This window comes from Sciurus carolinensis, chromosome 3 (assembly GCF_902686445.1).
Source record: "Sciurus carolinensis chromosome 3, mSciCar1.2, whole genome shotgun sequence".
NCBI lineage: Eukaryota > Metazoa > Chordata > Mammalia > Rodentia > Sciuridae > Sciurus > Sciurus carolinensis.
In genome coordinates this window covers 127,767,040-127,793,534 of record NC_062215.1, presented here as the reverse complement: position 1 = coordinate 127,793,534, position 26,495 = coordinate 127,767,040, and the positions used below count along the sequence as shown (strand labels likewise).

Sequence of the window (26,495 nt, the reverse complement as noted above, 5' to 3'; positions counted from 1 at the left end):
GGAGGAAAGGACAGACGAAGTGGCCTCATTCTGACAATTCCATTATGCCTTGAACAAACAAACATGGATGAGCTGAGTGTCACTTTGGACTACCTGCTCAGCATTCCAAGGTGACTGTAAAGGTGTCTTTTCTTACATCTCAGTATGTTTACATTCGTTTGCAACTGGTTCCTGCTATTGTTGAAGTATACTTTGCTATATTATCTGCTTTTATTAGCAATGACATTACATTTTAAAAATAGTAGAATCAGTATGAATAGTAGAATCAGTTATGACCACACAGTGATTAAATACTTATTTTATGCTCTTCCTATATCTAATATATACACATTTCTAAAACGTATGACTACCAATGTTTCACAAACATAACAGTTAAGAATCATGATGCACCTTGGAACATGAGCAGAATTGAAGAAGTTAATTTAGTAGATGTCATCTTTTATTTAGGTCACTGTTTTACTATATGGATATAAGTGCAACGATAAGTTCTAATATATTGAGTAAAGGCTACTAGGAGTTTTCAAATATTTTTATTTTTATAGAAAATGGAGAAAGTTTTTATATATTAATCCTTAGGTCTTTGAACTCTTAATTTTCAGTTCGTCAGTGAAAACAAAACTTAAACCTTCCTGTTTGCTTGTGCTCCTATTTGCTTCACATCCACAGCAAAAACAAAGACAAGCTCTCCCAACTTCCTCTCTGACAGTTGAGATTTGGAGGACTGACGTGTGACTGCATGTTAGACTCATTTGGGGATTTTTTTCAAAATTCTAATGCCTCAGGTTCATTCCAGAGATTCTGACCCAGTTGTTACCGGAAGGTCTGCTTAGCAGAATTTTTCTTTAATCCTTTAAGCTTCCCATTTAATTCTAATGTGCAACTAGATTTGCAAAACACTGCAATAAAGCATGACGGTGAGTGCAGGTTTGTGTGTGTATGTATGAGTAAAATGTAGAGGCAGAAAAAAAACCAGTCTATATGTAAGCCCTTAAGCTCTAGAAGGTGAATTTAAAATGTTTTTGTGACAGTAGACAATTCTATTTTTCCTTTTCCTGTATTTGCATTTTATTGATATAATAACTTATTTCATTTAAAATCACCTTTAAGAGTACAGGGCTAAAACCATATTTGAGAAAACATTTTCATTATACCTACTTCCAGTAGCAATCTATTGTTTAGTGATTATATTGCTGATTATTTTTTCTGTATTAGAGAAGTCTTAAAGTAAAAAAATTTCAATTTTTTATTCACTTTCTCCAGAGGAAAATTATCAGGCCCCACAGTTGTGTATTAATATTAAATAACCTTGCTAGTCCTTCACACTGCCTATTGCTAATTTGTATTATTCACCATTAGATAACAGATTTCTTTTTTAGGAAACTGAGGTTTGCTGGAGGTACAGCTCACAGATGATGGATTCGTAGAAGGTTTACTGTTTCAGGGGATTTGGAGAACATCTGAACCGCCTTCCTTATTTTATAGCTGAGAGAATTGAAACTCAGAGGTTAGGCTTACTTGTCCAGGATCACACAACCAGTTAGTAGCGGAGCTGGGGCTAGAGCTACGATTCCCGACTCTGATCTAAGATGTTTTCATACTTCAGATGACTGTTATACAGTGTAAGTGCATCTTATGTGAAGTCTGGTTCTGAAGTTAAGATGAAAAGCAAAAATTACTTATAGTTAATATTACTTTTGAAAAATGCCTGAGAAAGGATTAGAGAGCTGCATACTTGTTTCCACAAACATGCTGCGTTTTCCTCCAGCACTGAGGCTGAGTTTCAGAGACATAGCCAACTTGTGATGAGGTTGATGGGATGTGATGACGGAATGTTGCTGAGCCCCTGAGAGTCAGGAGGTCCATGCCCAGGCACCTGCTCCTGCCTCCTGTAGTTTTGCCTCCTCCCAGTAGTCATTCACATGTCGTTGACGCATAAGGTCAGAGTCCTCATGCCCGAAGCCCCACCTTTGAACCTTGCTGCATTGGTGATCAAACCTTAACCCTTGAGTCTTTGGGGACACTTCATGTCCAAACCCTCACACTGAGCATCTCACATTTGTTGAAAAAACCTAAACACATAGAAGTTATCAGCCCAGTAGAAGTTAATAATAAATTTGTTTGAGTTGGTCTTACCAATTTCTTTTTAGAACTAAATTCAGAATAGGCTCCAGAATTTATATATAGATGATGATTGGGAGCCAGATACAAAAAGATTATCCCACGGTGAATGAGGTAATGGGTAATATTTCCTCATTTATCAAAATGTCCTGTGAGACAAGCACTATCATCCTCACCCCCATGCCACACACGAGGGAACTGAGGCACAGAGGGATGGGCAGTTTAGGTGGCTTCACCACAAGCCTGTGACCCACAGGGCCAGAGGGAGTCTGAACCCCACAGTCCAGCCCCAAGTCTTCTCAACACCCTTCTCTGGTCAACTCTGTTGGGATCACATTGCACATCTGTGGCTAACTTCTGGAATGTTAATATAAAACCTGCATCTGTGACAACTCTAATTAACATATGAGCATAACTCTGACTATAGTATTACAAAAGAAATATCAAACATCTTTTTACTTCACTTTGACTTTTTATTTCAACAGTACAGTATATTCATTAATATTTAAAATCATAATATCTTTTAGCCCAAAGGGAAGTTCTTAATATTCTAATTAGAGAATCATGGAGTATCAGTGTTAGAAAATGCCTTAGTAATCATGTAGTCCGTCACATAAGTCCTCTCTATAGAAATGGTCCCAAGTTCTTGCTCAGGGTATTTTTGGTAGAAATTCACCATCTGTTGAAGCTATTTTTCTCAAGTTTAAAGTTTTTTGAATTCAAGGTTTGATTTTAAATCCTTTTTTATTAATTATAGAAAAAATTGTTTTTGTAATAGAAGAAACATCAGAAGAAAGAGGTTTAATAATGTGTGGAAAATCACATAGACAGTAAGGACATAAATCTTGCCACTCATTAAATCCATGAGAGCCTACAGGGAGCTCCTCCTTATTCTAGGTGCTGAGCCAGTGGGTGAACAAAGGAGGCCCTGTGGTCACCACATCCTAGAGGTCAAGCAGACATCACACACACAGGCACAGCGTGTTGGATATTCCTACGTTATGAAAACAAAGCATAAAGTCAGGAGACTGATGGAGTGGGAGCGGGGTGTGTGTTGATAGTTTACAAAAGATAACATTTTACTGGAGCTGATGGAGTGAGGGGCAGTCTCTTCATATATCTGATGAAAGACCATTTAAGACAGAGGGAGAGGGCCAGCTGTCATAGCACACATCTGTAATCCCAGTGACTCAGGAGACTGAGGCAGGAGGATCCGGAGATTGAAGGCAGCCTCAGCAATTTAGTGAGGACTTCAGCAACTTAGCAGGACCCTCTCTCAAAAAATAAAAAAGAACTGGGAATGTAGCCCAGTGGTAAAGTGCCCCTGGGTTTAATTTCTAGTACCCAAAACAAAACAAAACCAGGGAGCAGTGTGTGGAAAGGCCCTGAGGCAGGAGCAAGTTTAGTGTGTTGGGAACAGCAAAGAGGCTAATGTGATTGGAGCAGAATGCTGGAATATGGTCAGAAGGAGAGACTGGGGTCAGTCATGGAGTGTCATGTGGGCCACAGTCAGAGCTTCTGTTCTGAATAAGAAGGAAGTGGTATGAGACAGAAGTTGTGTCACACACATCATCTGAAAATTTTAAAGGCCCTCTAAAATTAAAGCACCATGTTAGAAGCTGCCAAGATATTAATAAGACTTTATTCTTTTCTCTGGAAGCATGTAACCTAAGGGAGATGAATTGTAAGTAAGTAATTGTAATAAAAGCATAAGTGAAGTTCATGCTGTTGTGTAGGTAGAAGCAGAACTCTTTGAATGTAGGAGAAGGAGCTCTCAGTTGTAGCTAAAGAAATGAGTAGAGAACAATAGCATTCTGAACCCAGAGAATCTCTCAACAACCCCTTTCTTCATCAGGAGTGAGTGAGCTCATTGAGTCTCACTTCTTTTACAGCGTGTTTTAACTGGCTATTGCACCTTTTTTTTTTTTTTTTTGCGGTGCTGGGGATTGAACCCAGGGCCTTGTGCTTGCCAGGCAAGCACTCTACCAACTGAGCTATCTCCCCAGCCTGCTATTGCACCTTTGAGAGGCTCCACTGGGGTAAAAACAAGGAGGTGGGGTCCTAGGTATTTCTTCTTTACTGCTCTAGAAATTATGAACGCATTAGTAGGAGTGTAGGAATTTATTAAGATTCTGTAACCTGCTCTTTATGAAGGCATAACATGCTTCTAAATCAAATATGTTGTTAAAAGTTTAAACCATCACTCCTCTTGAAGGAATGAAGTTAAAAGCAAACAATTTCCTTTCAAGAATTTGAAAGACTACTTTGCCTTGCAATTTTGAAATAATTTCTTTGGATTTTGTATATTTTCATTATCTATTATCTTAGTAAAATATGAGAAAATTATGATTAAGGGTATTTGTAGTGCTTTAAAAGATAAATTTAGTGTTCTATTCAAGATCACTACAGATGGTATTTGCAAGCTTCATTACTTAGCCTTAATGTACAGATTAATTTATAGTATGCTTTCAAACATAAGTGTGTTGTTTTGTAAAACATTTAACAAAATGGTTGTATAACTTGTTTCTTAGAAATAAAGAGGCCAGTAGAAAGAAAGTACCAAATTCTGGGAACGGCACACTTTGGGTGGGAATGCCCTGCGCTGGCCAGCTCTGGGGGAGGCCTGGAGTTGCTGCTACCTCTCCAGAGACCACTCAGCAGCCAGCTGCCCTGCCTAGACTGATCTTTCAGGGCATAGCCATATTCCTAAATATCTAGTTGATGGGGAACTCTGGGAATGGCCTCCTTGCCTGAACCTGACATAGTACTTCGGCATGGGGTTTGCTTCCCTCCTTAAGATTTTTAATTTTTTTTCAATTAATTAAAAAAATTTATTTTTGATTCCTTATATGCAAATGAGGTACAACTTTTCATTTCTCTAGTTGTACATGAAATAGAGTCCCACTATTTATGTAACCATACATGTAGATAGAGTAATGATGTTTGTCTTATTCCATTAGCTTTCCTTCCCTCACCCCCTCCCCACCTCCTAAAGTTTTTATGGGCTGTTGCTAACCCACTAATCAGTGTATTGTGTCACCTTTTTTGTCTCCAAGAACACTTGATGGATCCTTTCTTTTGTAATGCCAATTCAAAAATTGAGTGCATAAATGTTTTTAAGTTGAGATTTAATTCACCTATGAAAATCACCCTTTTCATAAAATATACGATTCAGTGGAGTTTGGTATATTCACAGGATTGGGCAACCATCACACCAATTCCAGGTCATTTCCCTTTGTCCAGAAGCCTCTCTGTACCCATTTGCAATCACTCTCCATTTTCCCCTCCCTCCCAGCTTCTCTCAGTTACTAATCTGCCTTCCATCTCTGTGGATTTGCCTCTTATGGACACTTCATTTAAGTGGGATCATACACCATGTGGCCTTTTGTATCTGGCTTCTTTTACTTGGCATGTTTTCAAGGCATATCTATGTTGTAGATAGATTGTTCTTAGTACTTCTTTCTTATGAATGAATATAATTCCATTGTGTGACTGTACCACATTTTTTTTTTCTTTTATCAGTTGGTGGACATTTGGATTGTTTCTACTTTTTGACTATGATTAATTTTGCTGTGAGGATTTATGTGCAAATTTCTACGCAGAACGCCTCATTTTGCCTCCTTGAGCACTCCTCTCTTTACTTTGGAAGCTCAACTTCTGTCCTTAACGAAGAGCCTGTTCTTCCCAGTTCTTAGCAGCATTTTTGAGGTCTTACTGTTTCTCAGTACAACTTGACTTGCATTGTTTCTCCAAGGACCCTCTTGAGACTCATGTAAATGCTTGGAGGGAGTGGGGAGAACCAGTGAAATCTCCCAGACTGTTGGATTTAAATTCTCTGAAAAGGTCTACTGTTTACCTTTTTTACAGTATATGTAATTGAGAGAACTTTTGGTGGGGACAGCTTTCACTATCCAGTTCTTCCTCTGCAGGTTCTTCCTGCAAGTTCTTCCACTGTATTAAGAGGAAGGGCAATTGAGATCCTTGCATTAAGTTGATAAGCAAAGTAGTAGTAGTAGTTGTAGTAATAGTAGTAGTAATAGTAGTAGTAGTAGTAGTAGTAGTAGTAGTAGTAATTATGTAGTTTTGTCTTTTGGATGAACTTTTTCCATACAGAAGTTGTGCTTTACGAGGATAGACTTCTGGGAAGTGTTTGTTTCGTACACATTTGAATGATTGAATGTAAAATACAGCAGTAACTTGCCAGGAGCAGTGGTGTGCCTACGATCCCAGCAACTTGAGATTGCATGTTCGAGGCCAGCCCCAGCAATTTAGTGAGGCTCTAAGCAACCTAGTGAGACCCTGCCTCAAAATAAAAAAATAAAAAGGGCTGGGGATGTTAGAGTTAGGGTTAGGGTTAGAGTGCCCTGGGTTCAATTCCTGGTACCAAAAAGAAGAAAAAAAAAAGAGAGAGAGAGAGAGAGAGCGGAGGGGATGTGTTCAGCCTGTTTTCCCACACTTCAGTTTTTTGTTGGTCAGGTAACTGAATGAGAAAGTGAGAGCAGAGATGGGCTGGATCTGGTGTAGTCAAGCTTTGAATTATTTTGTATAGCAAGTACTACTTCATCATATTAAATTTCTCCAAAAGAGTGCCAACGAGCCAGTTTCCAAGGTTTAATAACATAATTATTTTCTACCTGTCTTAAGCTGTCACTTCACAAATCTTGTAGTTTGTCAGGAAGGAGAGATAAGACGTACATAAGGCCCTTGACAATCAGTAGTTGCCTGCTTCACCATGATCCCGTTGTATAGATGAAGAAATTGAGAGCTAGTGCAGCTGCTTGAGTGTTGCTTTGATTTCATCACTTTTTAAGACATTAACTTTCCAGGCTTTTTTTAGAGTACTTTTCTTTCCACATTAACTTGTGAATCAGACCAGAGACCCTGCATCTTATAGAAGAAAAAGTAGGTCCAAATCTTCAACTTGTTGGCTTAGGATCAGATTTCCTTAACAGGACTCCCATAGCACAAGAAATAAAAGCAAGAATCAACAACTGGGATAGATTCAAACTAAAAAGCTTTCTCTCAGCAAAGGAAACTATCAGAAATGTGAAGAGAGAGCCTACAGAGTGGGAGAATATCTTTGCCAACCATACCTCAGATAGAGCGCTAATTTCCAGAATCTATAAAGAACTCAAAAAACTCTACACGAAGAATACAAATAATCCAATCAACAAATGGGCTAAGGAAATGAACAGACACTTCACAGAAGAAGATGTACAAGTAATCAACAGATATATGAAAAAATGTTCAACATCCCTAGTAATAAGGGAAATGCAAATCAAAACTACCCTAAGATTTCATCTCACCCCAATTAGAATGGCGATTATCAAGAATACAAGCAACAATAGGTGTTGGCGAGGATGTGGTGAAAAAGGAACACTCATACATTGCTGGTGGGGTTGCAAATTAGTGCAGCCACTCTGGAAAGCAGTGTGGAGATTCCTCAGAAAGCTTGGAATGGAAACACCATTTGACCCAGCTATCCCACTCCTTGGCCTATACCCAAAGGACTTAAAATCAGCATACTACAGAGATACAGCCACATCAATGTTCATTGCTGCTCAATTCACCATAGCCAGATTGTGGAACCAACCTAGATGCCCTTCAGTTGATGAATGGATAAAGAAACTGTGGCATATTTATACAATGGAATATTACTCCGCAATGAAGAATGATAAAATTATGGCATTTGTAGGCAAATGGTCGAAATTGGAGAATATCATGCTAAGTGAGATAAGCCAATCTCAAAAAACTAAAGGACGAATGATCTCGCTGATAAGCGGATGAGGACATATAATGGGGGGTGGGACGGGCTAGCATTAGGTTTAGGGTTAGGTTTAGAGTTAGGCTAAGGAGAGCGGCAAGAATGAAGGAAAGAAGGACTGTGTAGAGGGAAAAGAAGGGTGGGAGGGGTGGGAGGGGTGGGGGGGAGGGGAAAAATAAAATAAACATCATTACCCTATGTAAACGTAAAAAAAAAAAAAAACTTGTGAATTAACTTTGCTGGAATTGGAAAAAAAAAAAATGGCTTCAGAAAATTGAAAAATACTGTGAAGAATTTTATTCATTGATAATGTAGGCCAAATCAAGTGAGGTGAATTCTGTTCTGTGTACTATTGAGCTTTGTACCTTCTTTATTTAGAATTAGGAAGGATAAAATCTGGAGCTCATTTTAATATGTTGTGATTTTGTTTCATTTCAGTGAAAAATGTAAGGCTAGAGGATTTACTGTGATTGTGGATGGCAGAAAATCACAGTGGAATGTGGTGAAAACAGTCGTCTTAATGCTACAGGTAAGTTGTTTTTTTGTTTGTTTATCAGAAAATCTTTTTATTTTGTAGACAACCAATCATGATGAAAATAGCAAATGTATTCCATGTATTGGACCATGCCCCAACTTCTTGGCAGGGACCGAGCTCTGAAAATGTATATATCAGTATTGGATTGTTGAAATTCAGTTTTTTATGTTTGAATTTATGTAGTAAAGTAAATCTTAGCCCATAGTACATATTCATAAATGACTGAAGATGATGTGTCACATTTAAGTAATTTAAGAAAGGCAGCCCTTGGCTCTTTGGGTGTGCAGGTGAGCACCAGTAGATTCCTGGGGAGCTGACAGGTAGGCTGATGATCTCATCAGGCCCCTGTGCTCCCGGCTTGTGCCACAGTTGGAAGCAGGCCTGGGTGAGTCTAGCCTAAAGAGGCTGCTCAGTGATTCTGCTATATCTTTCCATTCTGGCTCTCCTTTTAATCCAAAAGCTGTCAGGATTCATGATGATCATTCTAGTCATTTATAACTCAGAAGATGTTTACTTAATAGCTGTGTCCTCTGAGACTTCAACAGGTCAAAATTAACATTCAATAACACCTTCAGTTTTAAAGTGCTTGTGAACTGACCTTAGTCAGTGTTATGTTAACTTGTGTTCCTCACAGAATATTTGTTATCTCTGGCTTGTAGTAGGTACCTTATTATAAGGGTATTGAAAATATGGTGATGTGAAATGGAAAAATAAAACATTTGTGTGATTAAAGAGGGTGGATTGCTCTCACGGACCTGGTTTTCCTTAGAAGGACTCTGGAGATGGTAAACTTTGAATTAAATAACAGACCTCTATCTAATTTAAGTGAAAGCAAATGAAAAGCCTTTCCTGGCAGGGACTGTGACTTAGTGATAACTCAAAAATAAAGCAAATTCAATAATGGGAGTTGATAGCAGGCCAGTTTGGGAAAATATAATTTGCCAGTAACATGGGATAGTGAACATTGTTAGGTGGATACCAGTGATATTGAAAGAAAAATCAAGAATTCTAAGTGAATTAAAGAAATAATTGGTAGTTGTTTCAAGGTTCTGTGAAAGAAATATAATTTAAAAATTTAAATGATAACCAAGTAGAAAGAGTCTTAATATTTTATCATTTATTTAGGATAATTGGGCAAATGGGATTGGGGGAGTGGGAACAAAGTGGTATTTTTAGTTTTTAGTTACAACTTCAGTGCTTAATTTGGTTCAGGTACTGTGTGAAGCTTCTGTATAAATTATCTCATTTAATGTAACCTCACAACATTGCAGAGCAGGTTCTCTATCTCCAAAGGTCAACAAGGTGCAAGAATTGTAAATAGCTTAGAACTGGAAATTGGTGCAGCCTGAGCACCAGCCCTTGGCTTTATGCCTTGCCAAGGATTATTTACCAGCAGCATGATCTAAAGTCTCAGGCAAAGTCCTGAGGTGGAGACAGACCTATAATCCAGGAGAAGGTATGACTGTTTTAGAGGAGTACATCAGAAGTCAACAGAGACTAAGCTGGGAGGGCCTCAGGGCCCTGGTAAGGGATTTGAATTTTTATTCTGAGCATGACAGAATCTCAAGAAGTGAGGTCTGTTAGTAGGATATTTCAGAAAGCTGGCTAGTTTGGGGATGTTGGCATTACAGTTGGTAGAAATGGTTGGATTTAAGATGTATTTTAAAGGTAGGTTCTATGGGACTTCCTGATAAAATGTATGTGTAATATTTAGGTCAATAAATGTTAATTTCCATTCTTGAGGTAATAAAGAATAATTTTTATCTAGTAAATATGAAAATTGTATTCCATCAAAGCTTAACTCTTTGTCTCTTTAAGTTAATAATCATGCAGAATCTCGACCTCTCTTTGTAATAACTGATAAGAAACTTACTTTGTGATTTATAGCTTCTGAAGAAATTTTTCAAGATGGTAGTATTAGGCTTTTTTCATATAATAGAAAAACCAATTTAAATAATTTCTTAGCTAAAAATTAAGTCTTGCAGTTTAAGCATATTCCTAGTAGAGAGATTGAATAAGATAAAAAATAATTCACATGTACTATCTGTTTAAAATTGTTTGAAATCTTCTCTAACTTGTCTTTCATGTGTGTATTGCCTTTTATGTTTTGAATTTTGGAGTATTACTTCTACTTTATTATTTTAATTCTTTTTCAAAGTCTCTTATCACAATCATGATACCTAGTAATTTGAAAGTTTAGTAATTTACTCATTTTACATGTGTTATTTACAATTATTTTTCTGTATTTTACAGAATGTTGTTCCAGCTGAGGTGTCCCTTGTTTGTGTAGTGAAGCCAGATGAATTTTGGGATAAGAAAGTGACACATTTTTGCTTTTGGAAAGAAAAGGATAGACTTGGCTTTGAGGTAAATATAAACTAAAAAAAAAAAAAAAAAGTGTGTTATACCTCTTAAAGTAGTTTTTTGTCTGCTCAGGTTGGTTACTAAGCAATGCTCAAATAGTGCCTAAGTAATCCTACAATTAGTGTATAGTTGTTAAATGAATTATGATTCATTGTCAAAGGCTGCAAAAGCCTTTTTATTACTCCTTATTAACTCCTTTGAAAAAGTAGAACCTTTTTATTTAAAAAATTTTTCATTGCATTACTCAGAGGAAATTTAACAAATATAAAGAAATTCAAGACATTTGGAATTGAAATTAAGTCTGCTTTCTATGATATGTCATAATTATTTTTTAATATCTTGCTTAGTTTGTTTTTTGTTTGTTTGTTTTTGATACTGGCGATTGAACCCAGGGCAGTATACCACTGAGCTATCTCCCTAGCCCCTCTTATGTTTTATTTTGAGGCATTGGTCTCTCTAAGTTTCTTAGGGCCTTGCTAAGGTACTGAGGCTGTCCTTGAACTTGTGATCCTCCTGCCTCAGCCTGCGAAGTAGAAGGGATTACAGGTGTGCACCCAGATCTTGTTTAGTTTTGATAGATGAACAGTATCCATCTTGTCTTACTAACATTATTCTCTTTCTCTCTCACTTTTATTTTATGAAAGTACATCTTATTAAAGGTTAGAAAGAAGCTCCTAAGATGGTATATAAATTTAGACAATTTGTCATGTTTTTCTTTTACCACCTGTTAAATTTCCAGTTCTCCAAGGATTTGATAGATACCAAACTCTATGTTATTCTCTCTGGAAGAATAATTTCTAACCCAAATTCTTTAGAATATAGACATTTGGAATCCTTATAAGAATTAATAGTAAAGTTTCATTTTGGACCTTGCTATAATATAACAGTTGTGTTCATTTTCATGGAAATCAATATCAATATATTTTTGGTAGGGAGGAAAGGTGGCCAATGTATATTAGGAAGATTTAAGAATGCCTAGTATATTTGTAAATGAGGTAGCTTGAAGAGTCTTAAAATGTTGATTTTTCCCTCTTCACTTAAAAAAAATGAAGCTATAGTTTATATGCAGTCTATATGCAGTGCAATATATTTTAGTTTGTAGGTCCGAGCATTCTGACCAAACAGAAAATATGTTTCAAAACTTGCCACAATCAGGAAATCAAGAAATGTCTCAGTGTTCTCAGAAGTCCTCTGTTCTGTAGTCAACTTCTCCATCTCCAGCCCCCATCAGCCATTGAACTATTTTGTGTCCCAGTAGTCCTATCTTTTCCAGGTCATAAAAGAGGAATAATACAGCAGGCAGTATTTTAAATATGGCTTCTTTCACATACGCATTTGAGATTCCCTCATGTTGCTGCATGTGTTTCTCTTATTGCTGACTGGTGTTCCATTGTTTAGATGTGTCAGTTTGTTGATTGGTTCCCAGCTGAGAGACACCTGGGGCTATTTTCAGTTCTTATTGATCATGCATAATAAAGTCATTATGAATAATCTTGTGTAGGTTTTTTGGGGGGTCATAGATTTTCATTTTGAGGGGTAAAATACCTAGAAGTAGGGTTGGTGGGTCACATATTAAATATCTGTTTATAAGGAATTGTCAATAGCACCATGTACTTTTTCACTGCCACCAGCAAAGTGTGAAAAGTTCCATTTGCATCCTTGTCAGTGCAGGGTATTGTCAGAGGATTTTTTCTGCCCCTTTGTTTTAAATTATAGCTAATTTAATGCGTGTGGAGATATTTCTCATTGTGGCCTTACTTGCATTTTTCTAATGACTGATGGTGTGAGGATCTTTTCAAGTACTTGTTTGACATCCGTGTTAAAGAAAACTGTCTCTACTCATAATACTTCTTACACCAGATGTGTGCCTGTTGATTCATTTATTTATTTTCCAGACCAGCCAGTTCTCTCTCTCTGGGCATCAACTGGTATCCTGTTATTTAATTCAGTTTTGATACAAACTCAGCAAGGCCCAGAAGTTAAGGGCTCTGTCCCTTAACTGCCCCCATTTCAGTAGCCAGTTGAAAGTTTTGAATACCCAGGGTATCCATATTTTGTATGACTTGACTGGAAATCAGGGGTTCACACAACCCCTTTTAAGGCTAGTAATTTGCCATAATGTCTCACAGACACTTCTCAGAGGGAAGCACTTCTCTTAAATTTTCCAGTTCTTTAGAAGGATATCATGGGGTGAGACAGAAGTGTCCTGAGCACAGGAGCTGCAGTCTGTAAGAGGAGTGCACCAAGCCCCCCAGCGTATGGACGTACTCAACAACCTAGAAGCTCTCTGAACCCTGAATTTTAGGACTTTTATGGAGGCATTCATATTTCTTCATTAAGAAGACATGATTGATGATATCCTCAGCCACCAGTGGATAACTCAATCCCCAGCCTCACTGTGAGATAGGGGGATGGGACTTTCTTTTTGGTCACTTGCCCTCATCTTGACGCCATGGAGAGGCCCCCAGCCACCAGTCATCTCATTTGCATGTAAAAGGACACTTACTCTGGAGATGCCAAGGGTCTTAGGAGTGTGAGAAATGGAGATACATCGTTTTAAGGTTCTTTCTCTACATGGCAAGTACTGCTTCAAATACTATACTGTACTATACTATACTATGCTGAAGACTGATTCATTACAGATGTACATTGTAAACTCTAGTATAGCCATTAAAAAATTAAGAGATATTATAAGCCAATAATGGAGATAGGATAAGAAGTGTCAGGAACTGAGGATTAAGATCAAATATAACAAAAGAGTTTCCTATCACTTGGGAAATTGCAGATGTTTCAGGAGCTCTGTGCCAAAAACTGAACCAGGATGAAATGCCAATAAATATTTTTTACATTGCAAAATCACATGGTATCTTTCAAATCCTTTGACCCCCCCCCCTTAATAAAGTCCTTTGTTTTTGTTATTGAGTTTTGAGAGGTCTTGATGTAATTTGGGTAGAAGTAATTCATCAGATAGACACATGCTTTACAAATATTATATCCCAGTCTGTTTGTCTTTTCATTGTTTTAACAGGCGTTTTTTGAGAAAAAGTTTTCAACTCTGATAAAATCTATTTTCCTCATTTTTCTTTTATGAATCATATCTGATTTTGGCGTTAACAGCTGAGAAATCTTTGCCTAAATCAAGGTCACAAAGATTTTCTCTCATGTTTTCTCCTAGCAGTGGTTTAGTTTAGAATTTAATTTAGATCTGTGAGTTAATGTTTATGTGAGCTATGACCAGAGAATATGTGTTATGATTTCAGTCATTTTAAATTTGTTAAGGTTTATTTTTTCACCCACTCTTGGTCCATCCTGGCAAATTCCTACGTGTTTTCAAGAGTATGTATTCTGATGCTGTGGGGCAGAGTGTTCTGTCAAGGTGTACCATGGTGTCATTCAGGTCTTCTGTATCCTTGGTAATGTTCTGCCCATCTGTTCTTTCAATTACTGAAATAGGAGTGTTGCAGTCTCCAATTATAATTGATGATTTATTTCTCCTTTCAATTCTGTCACATTTTACTTTGCATATTTTGAAACTATCGTTTAGCACATAAAGATTTAGGATCATTTTTATCTTATCTGTTTCTTAATATTTAAAGTTAATTTCTTAGCGATGCCATGTAGTTTGACCTTGTTTTTATATTCAGTTTGACAATCTCTGTCTTTTCATTGTTGTGTATGACTATTTACATTCACTATAGTTAGTTATTGATATGATTATTCTATTTTGCGAAATTTTATATAATTTTTTAAATGTAATTTTTTTGGTTTGTACCCTTTGAATTGAATATTTTTATGACTCATACCTGTATTATTGGCTTATAATTTAATTTTAAAATAGTTTACAATATCCATTTTTATCTATATAAAAGTATAGTAAATATGCCTTAGGATTTACAATATGTCTTTAATTAGCCATTGTAACTTCAAATAATGTACCACTTACCACATAGTGAAAAGACCTTCACACAGCGTATCTTCATTACTTCCCTCCCGGGTCATCATACATTGTATTTTTACTGTGGCATAAACACAGTATGTTGTGACTCTTGCTGGAGACAGTATGTTAATTATTTTGCAGCATCTAAATCTTTAAGAATGAATTTCGTATTACTCTTTACACTATTTCTGGTGTACTTCATTTCTTTTTGGAGATTCAGCTCTTTGTCTGATGTCACAGTTTCTTCTGCCTATAGTATTTGTAACATAATTTGCAACAAGTTGGTTGGTGTTGAATTTTTTTTAGCTTTTGTTTGCCAAAAAGAAAAATATTTAGTTGTATTTCATTTTCATTGTTGTTGAGATAGAGTCTCAGTAAATTGCCCATCATCCTCCTGCTTCAAGCTCAGCAATCCCCTTCCTCAACTTCCTGGATAGCGTATTTCAGTTGTGAAAGCTATTTTCAGTGGGTATATCATTTTGTCTCATAGAGTCCCCAACCCCTCCAGCATTTTAAATATACTTCGAAGTGCCTTCTCAGTATCCTTGCCCACTGGTGTTCATAGTTTCTGACAATAGGTCTGCAGTTATGAGTAGCATTGATCCTCTGTGTTGATTTGTCTCTTTTTCACTTTGACTACCCTCAGGATTTCAACTTGATTTTAATTCTTAGCTTTTTTATTTCATTATATCTAGATGTGTTTTGTTTTATTTGGTATTCATTCTATTTGGTGTTCTCTGTACTTCTTGAATCTCTGTTTTGATGTCTGTCATTTTGGAAAATTGTTGGATATTTTCTTTTCAAGTATTTTCTATATCCTATGGTCTTCTATTCCTTCTGAAACTTCATTTACATGTATGATAAACTACTTGAAACTTTCTCAGCAGTTTAGATTGGTTTTCTGTATTATTTTCCTCATGTTTTTCTCTTTGTATTCAGTTTGGGTTTTTCTGTTGATTCATTTTCAAGTTCACCTTTCCCTGGATTGTGTTGAGTTTGTTGATAAGAACATAGTCAAGTTTCTTCATCTCTGTTACCATGTTTTTGGTTTGTAACATTTCTGTTTGATTCTTCTTATACAGCCAGCCCTCCATATCCAAGACTTTGTATTTGTGGATTCAACCACACATTGATTGTCAATGCTTAAAAAAAATTGCTCCTGTACTGATCATTGATTTTTCTGTCATTAGTTCCCTAGACAATACAATATTCATAGCTATTTACATAGCATTTTCATTTTATCACTTATCATGAGTAATTGAGTGTTGATTTAAAGTACACAGGAGGATGTAAATAGGTTATATGGAAATGGAATGCCATTATTTTAAGGGACGAGAGCATCTGTGAATATCAGTATTTTCAGGGAGGTTCCAGAAACCTATCCTCCATAGATATCAAGGGACTAATTTAGTTTCTGTCTCTTTGTTGAAATTTCTCATCAGTTCTTAAATGGCATCTTACAGTCTCTTTATCACAGTTATCTTAAATTCTCTACCTGATACAGTATCTGGGTCTTTTTACTCTGGTTATGTTATTTTCTTTGGTTCTTGGCAGTGGGCTTTGTTATTACCTGCTTTTTTAAGTGCCTTGTTATTTTGCATTGAATATTAGGCATCTTGTCTAAGACAGTGAAGACAGATGTAATTAGTATTTATACCTCCACGTGCTCCTGGCTTCTTGCTCAGCAGTACCGGGAAAGTGTTAAGTTATTCTAGCAAAGAGTTGAGTTGGCTTTGGGCTTTGTTGGTGGTGTTTTTTTCTTAGTGTACCACAGACTTCAGATTTCTCTAGAGTTGTTTTGGAGCAGTGTTTCTTCCAGCTTTCTACTTTCTAATTAGGATCCACATTTTTTCTTTCTTCACTTTACCTTGCAACTTTGTCATTGGTAGACTTGACTGTTAATGAGGACTTAGTGGAAGAGTGTGTGCCAGTACTTTAAGGGAAGATGGCTTATGCTGCTGGATTATAGTAGGAGGATATTCCCCTGATATTTGAGTGGGAAACTGCATCCCAAGGAAGAGAGACAAAGATATGTAGTGAGGGGAGAAAGTAAAAGCTGAATCCAGGAGGCCTGGATTTTGCTTTAAGAGTCAGCTCCATGGAGAGTGAGTATTCCACACAGGCAGTGAGGTCTGCAGTTTGTGGCTGAAAATACTTAGAGAGGAAATACACATAGGAAATACTCTGAAAGGATGCAGAGTGCTTAAGAAAATAAAGTTGTGAGCCCTGAGTGAAGGGCTCCTGTCTCATCCTAAGTCTAGGCATCTGCTCAGAGATGCTGTGCCTAGTTTGATCTTTTTTTTCCTTTAATTTGGAAAAATACATTTTTATTAAAAATAAATGTTTCCCTTGAAAACTCATTTTCCTAGTTTGATCTTATGCTGTATGAATTAATAGTGGTTAAATACTTGTGTCTTGGAGGATAAAATAAAAGAGAGAATTTTGATCTGCCTTGGTCTGATGTCATAGATTGTTGTTTTAAAACGGAAGTGTTAAAACTTCTTGTATCTCAGTGTTTTCCTCTTAACTGAAGAGATTCCACTAGGAGATCTTTCCAAATAAGTAAGTAGTAGGCACTTATTAAAAACCTGATGTCCTAAAGAGATGACAGTAATTTCAAAAGCTGATTAATTTGCGAGCAAACATTTTGGACTTTAAGGTCAGTTCAACACCAACCATTAAATGATACTTAGAGTTTAGAGATATAATTAAATTTAACATAGATGTTTATTTAATTAAACATTATTTTCCATGGTGTTAATTTGGATAATTTAGGCTATTGTAATTAAAGCCTGCGTTTTCATGTATAGTTTATATACTTTTCAAAGTGTAACTTTGTGTGTTGGTACATTTCACCCTATAGAATTATGGATAACAAAGATTTGTTTCCAGCTGTAATGTTCGTAAACACCCAGTGGTCATTTTATTGAAACCTTTTTTTGCCCGTCATCCTATTTTTTTCTTCTAGGTGATCTCTCTCCATCCACTTCTCTGGTGTTTTCCTTTGACCATAGGTAGTCATCTCACTGCTAGCCTTAATATTTCTTCATATTCCTTCCTGTCTCTGAAATAGGTACCTACCTGTTCAATTCCCTATTCAGTAACTCCTGTCTATAATATGTGAGTATTTCCTGTCCTTCGGCAGCATTGTACCTGATGACTTTGGCAGATTTTACTGTTTACATGATAGCATGTATAGTCTATATAATGATAGATAAAATTGAGGTAGAACTGATATTAATCTCATCCTTATAAGCAAAAGGATCTCCACCTTCCTTTTCTTTATTGTCATGACAGTAAAAGTGCTATTTATCGGTAATGGTAACCAACCACCATTCTAAATTGTTTTTTTCTCTTATCTCTTCTTATTTCTTCATCTGATCCTTTTCTTTTTTGAGGCCTACCTAATGGTAGGTTTCAGGACCGAAGGCTACTTGCGTTTTCTTCTGTCAGAAACACCTCTGGTTTCTTCAAATTTGATTTCTTGCTAGTTTTTGCAGGGACTTCTTTTTCCATAGTGAGAAGAAAAATATTCTCCACAAGAGACAGTTCCAAGCAGAGGTACACATCGAAATAGTATATATATATGAATGCATGTACATACATGAATCTCTATTAAGCACACAAAGGCTTACAAAGACACATTTTTTTCCTGGACCTTGCACACAAGTTCTTAATACTAGGAAAAGATAAAACATCTGAGTGCCTGCATAGTGAACATTTCAGCATTAGGTTTTTTGGGAATGGTATATTAGGAAAGGATAAGTATCCTAGTTACAGATGGAAGAATGAGAGTAAAGGAGAAACAAGTTTTGAGTCTTTCCGTAAGTTACATTCCAGACTAAAGAAAACTTTCTCAAATGTTTTGATTAAAGACCATGTGGTAAATTTCTTTCTCTTCAAACTTCTTGAACTATGATATGTACTAGCTAACAAAACATTGTGGTTTAGTCATTTAGTTTGTCTTGTCTTAACCTCTCAAATATATATAAAATATAGGAAAAGGCAATATTTATGTAGGACTTTACTATTAAAAAAATTCTGAGGTTTTATTTCCTTTGAAAGGAATTTGCACAAGTTTGAAAAGTGCTTGCAGGATAGTGATCTTTTTTCTTCCTTTCTGAAGTTCTGCTGTTTTGTTCTGGTTCCCTCTCCTGTGCTAGTTACAAGGTTTCAAATTTCTTTGGATGAAGGGATCTGAAATTTAGATTTCTGCTTAGTAAAACGATAACTGCTTGGAATAAATTTTTCCTTTATAAATTTAGTGCTACTCAACATATTAGAATACTTAAGGAGATGGTTATTTGAAAATAACAATTATTTAGTAGTTCAACCAGATTAAAATATGAATAGAATTCTTTCCATATTCCTAAATTGATAGAGCATAGATAAAGTATAATTTTCCTAAAGGTAGAATGATTCTCAGGCACACATAAAATGAGCATAAGTCAAATATATTATTCAATTCATTAATTAATGAGGTTCCCAGTACTTTGTAAGGTACAGTTCAACAAGCATTTGAGGAATTTAAGATTTGTAAAATGTGGATAAATTACCAAGTTAGAAACAAATGAATGTCCTGTAGACATTCATTGTAAACTTTGAGGATATCTCTTATTCCATTAGACAGAAATGTATCACTTGCATCAAATTGTTGGCATTTCTTCTGAACTAGATCTGTAAGTTAACCTCTACCTCTATAGAGGTTGATACCTATGGATTCATCTATAGAAAGCCAGTCAAAGGTACAAACCCAGCACTTCATAAAAGAATATCCAGTGCTTTAATAAACAGTGCTTTTGCCTGTTTCCAGAATTTAGGTCATTTTTCTGACACATGAATTATACCTTTTATTATAAGAGGACGTCAATAACATTCACTGCAAAATAGTAGAATCTGCTTTTTGAAGTTTGATATTTTAGTTGTCATATTAGTCTCTGTTTAAAATTTGTATTCTAAGCTAAGATCAAGTGTTTCTTAATGTTTTCCAAGGACATTTTTCAGCCAGAGGATTTAAAGTAGGAATTGTTTTTAAAAAATATTACCTTTTTAACAATATAAGCAGTTTTTTCATTTAAAATATATTAGTTTGAAGACTTTAATAAATTTGCCTTCACAGTTATTCCTCTATGTATAAACTGTACTTATTTCATAGAAATTGTTATATGCCATAGTATGATGTCCTTAGCGCTCTAAAGATTATGGTAAAAATTGTATAAAGTATAGTTCAGTCCAATTTGGTTTTTCATTTGTGGAGAATAAAAACTTTTTTACATATTTACAGAGTTATTTACCAGGCCAGGATTGCAAACATTTTCTTACATATAGTTGTTTAAAAAGAAATATAACAACTATAAAGCATAAGCTAGCTTTTTTTTTTTAAAGATTAGAAGTTAGGATTTCAAATACCAGATCATGAAAATAGTCCCCTCCCCACATACTTTATGATATAATAACATTTTTCATTGTAATTTACATATAGTCCTTAAAAATTGTTTTAGAGTATTATAGTTATACATAGCATTTGGATACATATAGTCTTAAAATCCAACTTGAAAGTAGATAATTTTATAAATTACTTAGGACAGATCATTCAGTCTTACACAATTTGTTTTTTTTTTTTTTACTAGGGATTGAACCCAAAAGCACTTAACCACTGAGCCACATCCCCAGTCCTTTTTTGTTTTATTTATAGACAGGGTCTTGCTAAGTTTCTTAAGACCTCCCTTGCTAAGTTGCTGAGGCTGGCTTTGAACTCGTGATCCTCCTGTCTCAGCATCCTGAACTGCTGGGGATTACACGTGTGTACCACTGTGCTCAGTTTACACAACTTTTGAAATTAGCTAAAGATAATTAATGTCATTTGTTAAGTGGGAAAAATCAAAATTGTTCTCTTTTTATCTTGGTAGAAAATGCCTTTAAGTGGTTATGGAATTCACTTTAATATTCAGTATTTTACAATTAAATTCTTTTTAAAAAAAATTTAGACAAGTTCATTGTTTACTACTTCTTTATTATGTTCTGTAAAAAATACTGTGGCATAATAAGCGTGTTCATGAGATTTTCATAACCGTTTGGGAAATATTGCTTTAGATAGTTACCATAGACCAGTCTAAGGAAATGCTGGATACTTTTGGAAAATTTACTCTTTAAAATACTTCCTGAGAAATAAAAGTGCTGTTAATGGTTCTGAGAACAGCAGGTAAGGAATTGTTTGGTTTTTAAGGTTTGTCTTCAAGCTAGAATATGTGTTCCTATAAATTAACTACTTAATTAAAATAGGTCATTTTGTTAATAAATATTTGAAAGTTTTTCAGAGGATAATAAAGAACTAAGCATATTTTTTGGTTCTAATTCACAGAGTTATTTCTTATTCATTAGTCATTTCTCGGAAGACTTTCCGAGCTTTCTCTATAGTTATGGAAAATGTTTCTTTAGAATTTTCAGCAATTATGGCATTTGTTCTTCTATTTAGAGTCATTGGATGAAAAGGGATTATACATAATATGTTCACCTAAATATGATTAAGGGGGACTTATTTTCTAATTTTGGTTTTAATTTTTGATAATTGCTGATAATTGCTCTTTGAGACTGGACCTTAACAAAAACTCTTAATTGTGTTTCTTTGGTTTGTTCCTTTTACTTTCTGGGTATATGGTGTGGGGATAAACCTCAGGACTCAGGCTTGCCAGAAATGCACTTGACCTTTAAGCTACATTTCCAACCTCTTCCCCTCCCCCTCCTCTGCCTGCCCTTTTTGCCAAGTAATAAAACCCATAAGATAAAAATGACCCTCCAATAAACTATCATACACATTTTTTTCCTATTAGTGATCTCTTCATTGAGTGTAACAGAAAGGAATATAGGAAGTCTTACCTCTATTTTGTAATTTAAGAAGCTTTAATAAAACAATTTAGAGAAAATCAGGGAAGCATTGAATTCCTAATCTTTTACTGCATCCACTCTGAAGTGTGTCAAGTTTTCTGTTTTCTTCATGTTGATTATTTGCTTTATAATTTTTTTGTGTGCTTTTCCAACTTCCAGAAATCTCCTTCTCTACCTACTTTCCTTTGAGCAATCCAGTTTTACTTCGGGCCTACAAACTGCTCTCTTCCCCCATGATGGTTTTTTATTTTTGCTTCAGTATTTGAGTTCACTCTTTTTGTGAAATTTCACCCCTCTGAGATGTCGAAGTTGAAGAAATGGTCTGCTTGTTCAGACCTGGTTTATAGCCTGCCTTGGGGCAAGTGGTATCATTCCCCAAGGCTGGAGGACTTGTAAACAGAGTGCCACCGTTCCCTGGAGGAGGGGTTCTCCTCCTCCTGACTCTCTTGGGGTAGTTCTTAGGTGTGCAGCATCTGCATGGAGTAAGATATTTTCCTCCTGTTGCCCAGTTTTTACTGGCTTTTCCCTTTTTTTTTTTTTTTTTTTCTCCCCTAAAACAGTATTCTTTTTTCCCCCTAAAACAGTATTCTTCTTTTTTTGGTTTAAAATAGTTTATTGAAATTTTAAAAATAAAGCCATGTACTTGTATAAGACAAAACACAAGCAAATAGTGTCTACTTAGTGTCCCAAAATTTCTAGACAGTTTTTTGCCCACTGGCAGCTGCTCAGTTTAACACAGGCAAGGTGTTACATTCATAGGAACTGTCTAACATCAGAGGCCATCCTTTGGGTCAGCAAAATCCTAAGCATCCCAACAGTTTCCAAAGGGGTAGTTTCCAAAACCTTATGTTTTCAGTCTTGAGGTTAACTCAGAATCTCTGTGAAGGGGCACTGCCCCTAGCTGGTCTTGCAGAGCTCTCATGCTTTATTTAAGGATCACACATCGATGAACGTCTTAAAATCCCATCACTGTGCTGTGGACCTGCCTGTGAGAATCAGGGGCCTGCAGGCGGGTAGATACCCAAAAGCGCCTTCCCAACACTGAACTGCAGCCTTGGTGGAATGCGCCAGGTGTGCCGAATGAACCCATGCCTACTACCAACCCGACCGCAGAACAAAGAGCTAAAAGAGTACTTCTAATAAAATAGAAACTGTATCGCCAGCTTCCTCTGCCCCTTTTCCTCACGCTCACCCTCTTAAGGATGAGATTGTTGTAGTGGAAACTGGGGTGTTTAATCACAGTGGTAGTTGCCCAGATTGTTCATTTGCAATGACTAGATTTTGAATCTGCTTCTTGCTCAGATCATCCCTTTTGTCACGTACATTTTTTAACTTCGAGGTACTTTTGGTGCTGGTGCAGTTCTGTATATCAACATGTCAGCTCTACTGTTTTCACTTAGAATAACCATCTGTGAATTTTATAAGAATATGAATTCTATAAAATGTTTTACAAGATGGAGAAAATGCTCTTTAAGTAGCTCTCAGTAATTGTGATCTTCACTTGTTTAGATCTGTTTTGCATAGGTAAAATATCATAAAAGGCCTAATTTTATTCAACTATTTCCTTTAAAAATATTTTCATTAAAGGATATTATAGTCTTAACTCTATATTATGCCATAAAAGAAAGTAGATCTGTACTATTTACATTTAAATTGATTTTAGGAAAAAGAACTTTTGAGAATAATATTCAGATGGAAATAAACTTTTAATGGCATATTTTCCTTTGGTTCATTAAACTTGAAACCTGCATATCAATGGTATAAATGCATTTTGGAACTACAAAATGTAGGGGGGAAAACACGATAAGGTTAACCAGAGTAGGTGGAAAGGTATAGAGTACTCCTCCCTGGGTAAGACAGGTGGTATATTAGAGAATGACTCAAATGTATATGATGACAACTCATTAGAATTATGCCCTCTTGGAGCTGAAAGACACATCATAGATCATTTCTTGTAGTTGCCTTCTTTAACAGATTGGGATATAAACCTGCAGTGGTAGATTCCCTTAGGCTGTCTTCTGTAAAAGTAGTGAATTTGTGGCAGAGCTCAGGCACCAACCTGAAATGATTGGCTTCTAAGTCAGTATCTTTCCAACTGTAGAATAATGGCATTTAACCCAAAAAAGGGATTTGACAATCTGTGCTATTCCAGTAAAGCCTTGTCCCCCTGTACTGTTACGACCAGAGGAGCAAAAACTATAGGATATTTTCAACAAAGGTTTTAGAAACAAACCAGAAAACCTGTATCTACTTCTTTTTGTGAATGCATTAGACAGCTGTCTCTGGAATATTACAGAGAAGAGAATGAAGTGCTCATCTTTGATAGAAACTTATTTATCTTTATATTTTCAGCACTAAAACACATAGCTTTTATACATCTATTGAATCAATTTAACTTCCACTAAGTAATGATTGTTGAACAAATGAATAACATCGTTAAAAGTTGTAAGAGGCATGATAGTGGGAATTTTCAAAAGAGAGACTTTTGTCAGTATTTAAATAGAATATTGTGCCAAGTAAGGCAAGCAGAAGAACATAAAGACCATCTATTATATTTTCACATTTTCTGTTCATTTGTCTTCAAGAGAGAGTGGGAGGAAGGATTATCTTTTCAGATGTGAACTGAAATTTTTAGCAAGTAGCTTATTTCCTCACGGAATAGACTTATTTCTTGGTTTCATTATTAGTATGTTTCTAGTTAGCAGATCACTAAACTTTTTTGGAGAAAGGAAAAGGTCCTTCTGGGATCTGATTGTGTTTAATCTTCCTGATGTGAAAGTCTATGTGTGGACCCCCAATCTCTTGGCAGATTGAATGGTTCCTGTGGGCTCACTCCACTTAGTGTTCCATATATAACACTTTGCCAGTCTCAGAGAACTACAGTGCAAAAGAGAATAAAACAGAGCCCTCTGTGACAAGTTTTCCACTAAGTGAAATCCATTTCGGTGTTCTTTGGATTCTAAAATGTTTATTTTAAATTGGTTCCCGTTAATACATAAATAATAATAAAATAGTGAATTTCAGATATGGCAAACTCCTCATACTAGAGATAACATGAAATTGCCATGCAAAATAAGCATAATATAGAGTTTGCTATTATTAAACTAACCAAAATGTAATTTGGTGTTCTTCTATTTCTTTTATTTTTTTAATGGGGAAGAGCACATGATCCCCCTCAGCTTTCCTGTGTCCTCCAGTTTTTCCTTGCTCTTTCTCTAACCTCCTCGCCTGGTGCCTCAGAAGAGTTGCCATTTCTTCAGCTTGAGGTTGAGATCTCAGCCTGTCTTGTTCTATCAGCTGTTCCCCTCTCATCTTGATTCTTTTCTGTTTTTAGTTTTTTAATATAGTGTTTGGTATATATATATATATATATATATATATATATGTATGTATGTATTTTTTAAATGTACATAACATAATACACGAAGCTTAATAATAAAGAATCACTTGGTACCTACCACCCAGCACAAGAACCCAAATATTAATGCTTTGAAACAAAGCAGTGAGCCCTCCTGGTCCCACTCACCTACCTTAGCACCTGAGGCAAACTTGAACTTGGGTCTGTCCATCTTTCTTTGTATTCTCTGTGTGTATTTTAAAAGACATACCTGTGAAAAACAGAACTCCACTACAAGAAAAAAAACTGCACTAGAAGAAAGTGACGTTCTTATTTTTTAATGTTTGGTATATTTGTAGTTGTAATTTATGAATATTATTTATTCATAAATAATATATTTAGTTTTCCTTATTTTTAAGCTTTATACAAAGGCCTTCCAGTTTTAGTCTTCACTGGTTTGCTACTTCCCATTCATTGTTATTTTCTAAGATTCATGCATATTTTTGCAGATGTAGCAGATTAATTTTCACTGCTGGATGATATTCCATTGTGAATAAAAATTATTTACTTACTCTTCTGGTGGAGGTCATTGGTACTGTTTTCATCCTTGCCATCATGTATGATATTACTGTGAACATGATAGTACATGTCTCCTAATAAATATGTTCAAGATTTTCTGTTTACTGAATATCCCAGGAATAGGTTACCGAAATGTTCGCTTTACATAATAATGCCAAATTGTGTTTAAAGAGGCTTTCTAATTTTTATTTCCACTTGAGTGTAAAGGAATTCTTTCTACTCCATAGCCTTGCTAACCCTTGATATTGGAAGTCTTAAAGTTTAACAGGTCCTTTATGGTCTTTTTGCAAATTGTGCTTGGGTATCACTGTTGTTCTAGACTATCTCATAAGACCAGTTGGGAATGTTCCCTGCATTTCTGTGGTCTAGAAGCATTTAAGATTAAAGTGATCTGTTCTTTTTTCTTTAAAACTCCATTTTTAAACTAGGTCTGAAATTTTCTTATGGGGAAAGGTACACTTTTATTCATTGTTGGCAGGACTGCAAATTAGTACAACTACTTTGAAAGAGAGTATGGAGAGTCCTCACAAAGCTAGGAATGGAACCACAATGTGACCCAGCTATACTGTTCCTTAGTATATGACCCAGCTATACTGTTCCTTAGTATTTACTCAGAACTAAAATCAGCATACTGTAGCAATACAGCCACTTCAGTGTTTATAGCTGCACAATTCATAATAGCCAAATTATGGAGTCTGCCCAGATGCCTGTCAGTAGATGAATGGATTAAGAAAATGTGCCATATATAAATGGAATTTTACTCAGTCATATGACATTCACCAGTAAATGAATGGAAGTAGAGAATATTGTGCTAAGGGAAATAAACCAAACTCAGAAAATCAAGGATTGAGCTGGGTGTAGTGCATGCCTGTGATCCCAGCAGCTTGGGAGGCTGAGGCAGGAGGATTGCAAATTCAAAGCCAGCCTTTGAAATTTAGTGAGACCCTGAGCAACTTGGTGAGTATCAAAATAAAAA

At 35.8% G+C, this 26,495-nt stretch overlaps 1 protein-coding gene across 3 annotated transcripts in view; it reads left to right on the top strand.

Annotated features, from left to right (window-relative positions):
- Sestd1 (SEC14 and spectrin domain containing 1) overlaps positions 1–26,495 on the top strand; it is a 123,801-nt gene that overhangs the window by 54,851 nt on the left and 42,455 nt on the right. For all 3 annotated transcript variants that reach the window (XM_047545041.1, XM_047545042.1, XM_047545043.1), the window contains exons 3-5: positions 2–110; positions 8,321–8,411; positions 10,671–10,784. In XM_047545041.1, coding sequence (XP_047400997.1) covers positions 2–110; positions 8,321–8,411; positions 10,671–10,784 — 314 coding nt within the window. The remainder of the gene's footprint in view (position 1; positions 111–8,320; positions 8,412–10,670; positions 10,785–26,495) is intronic.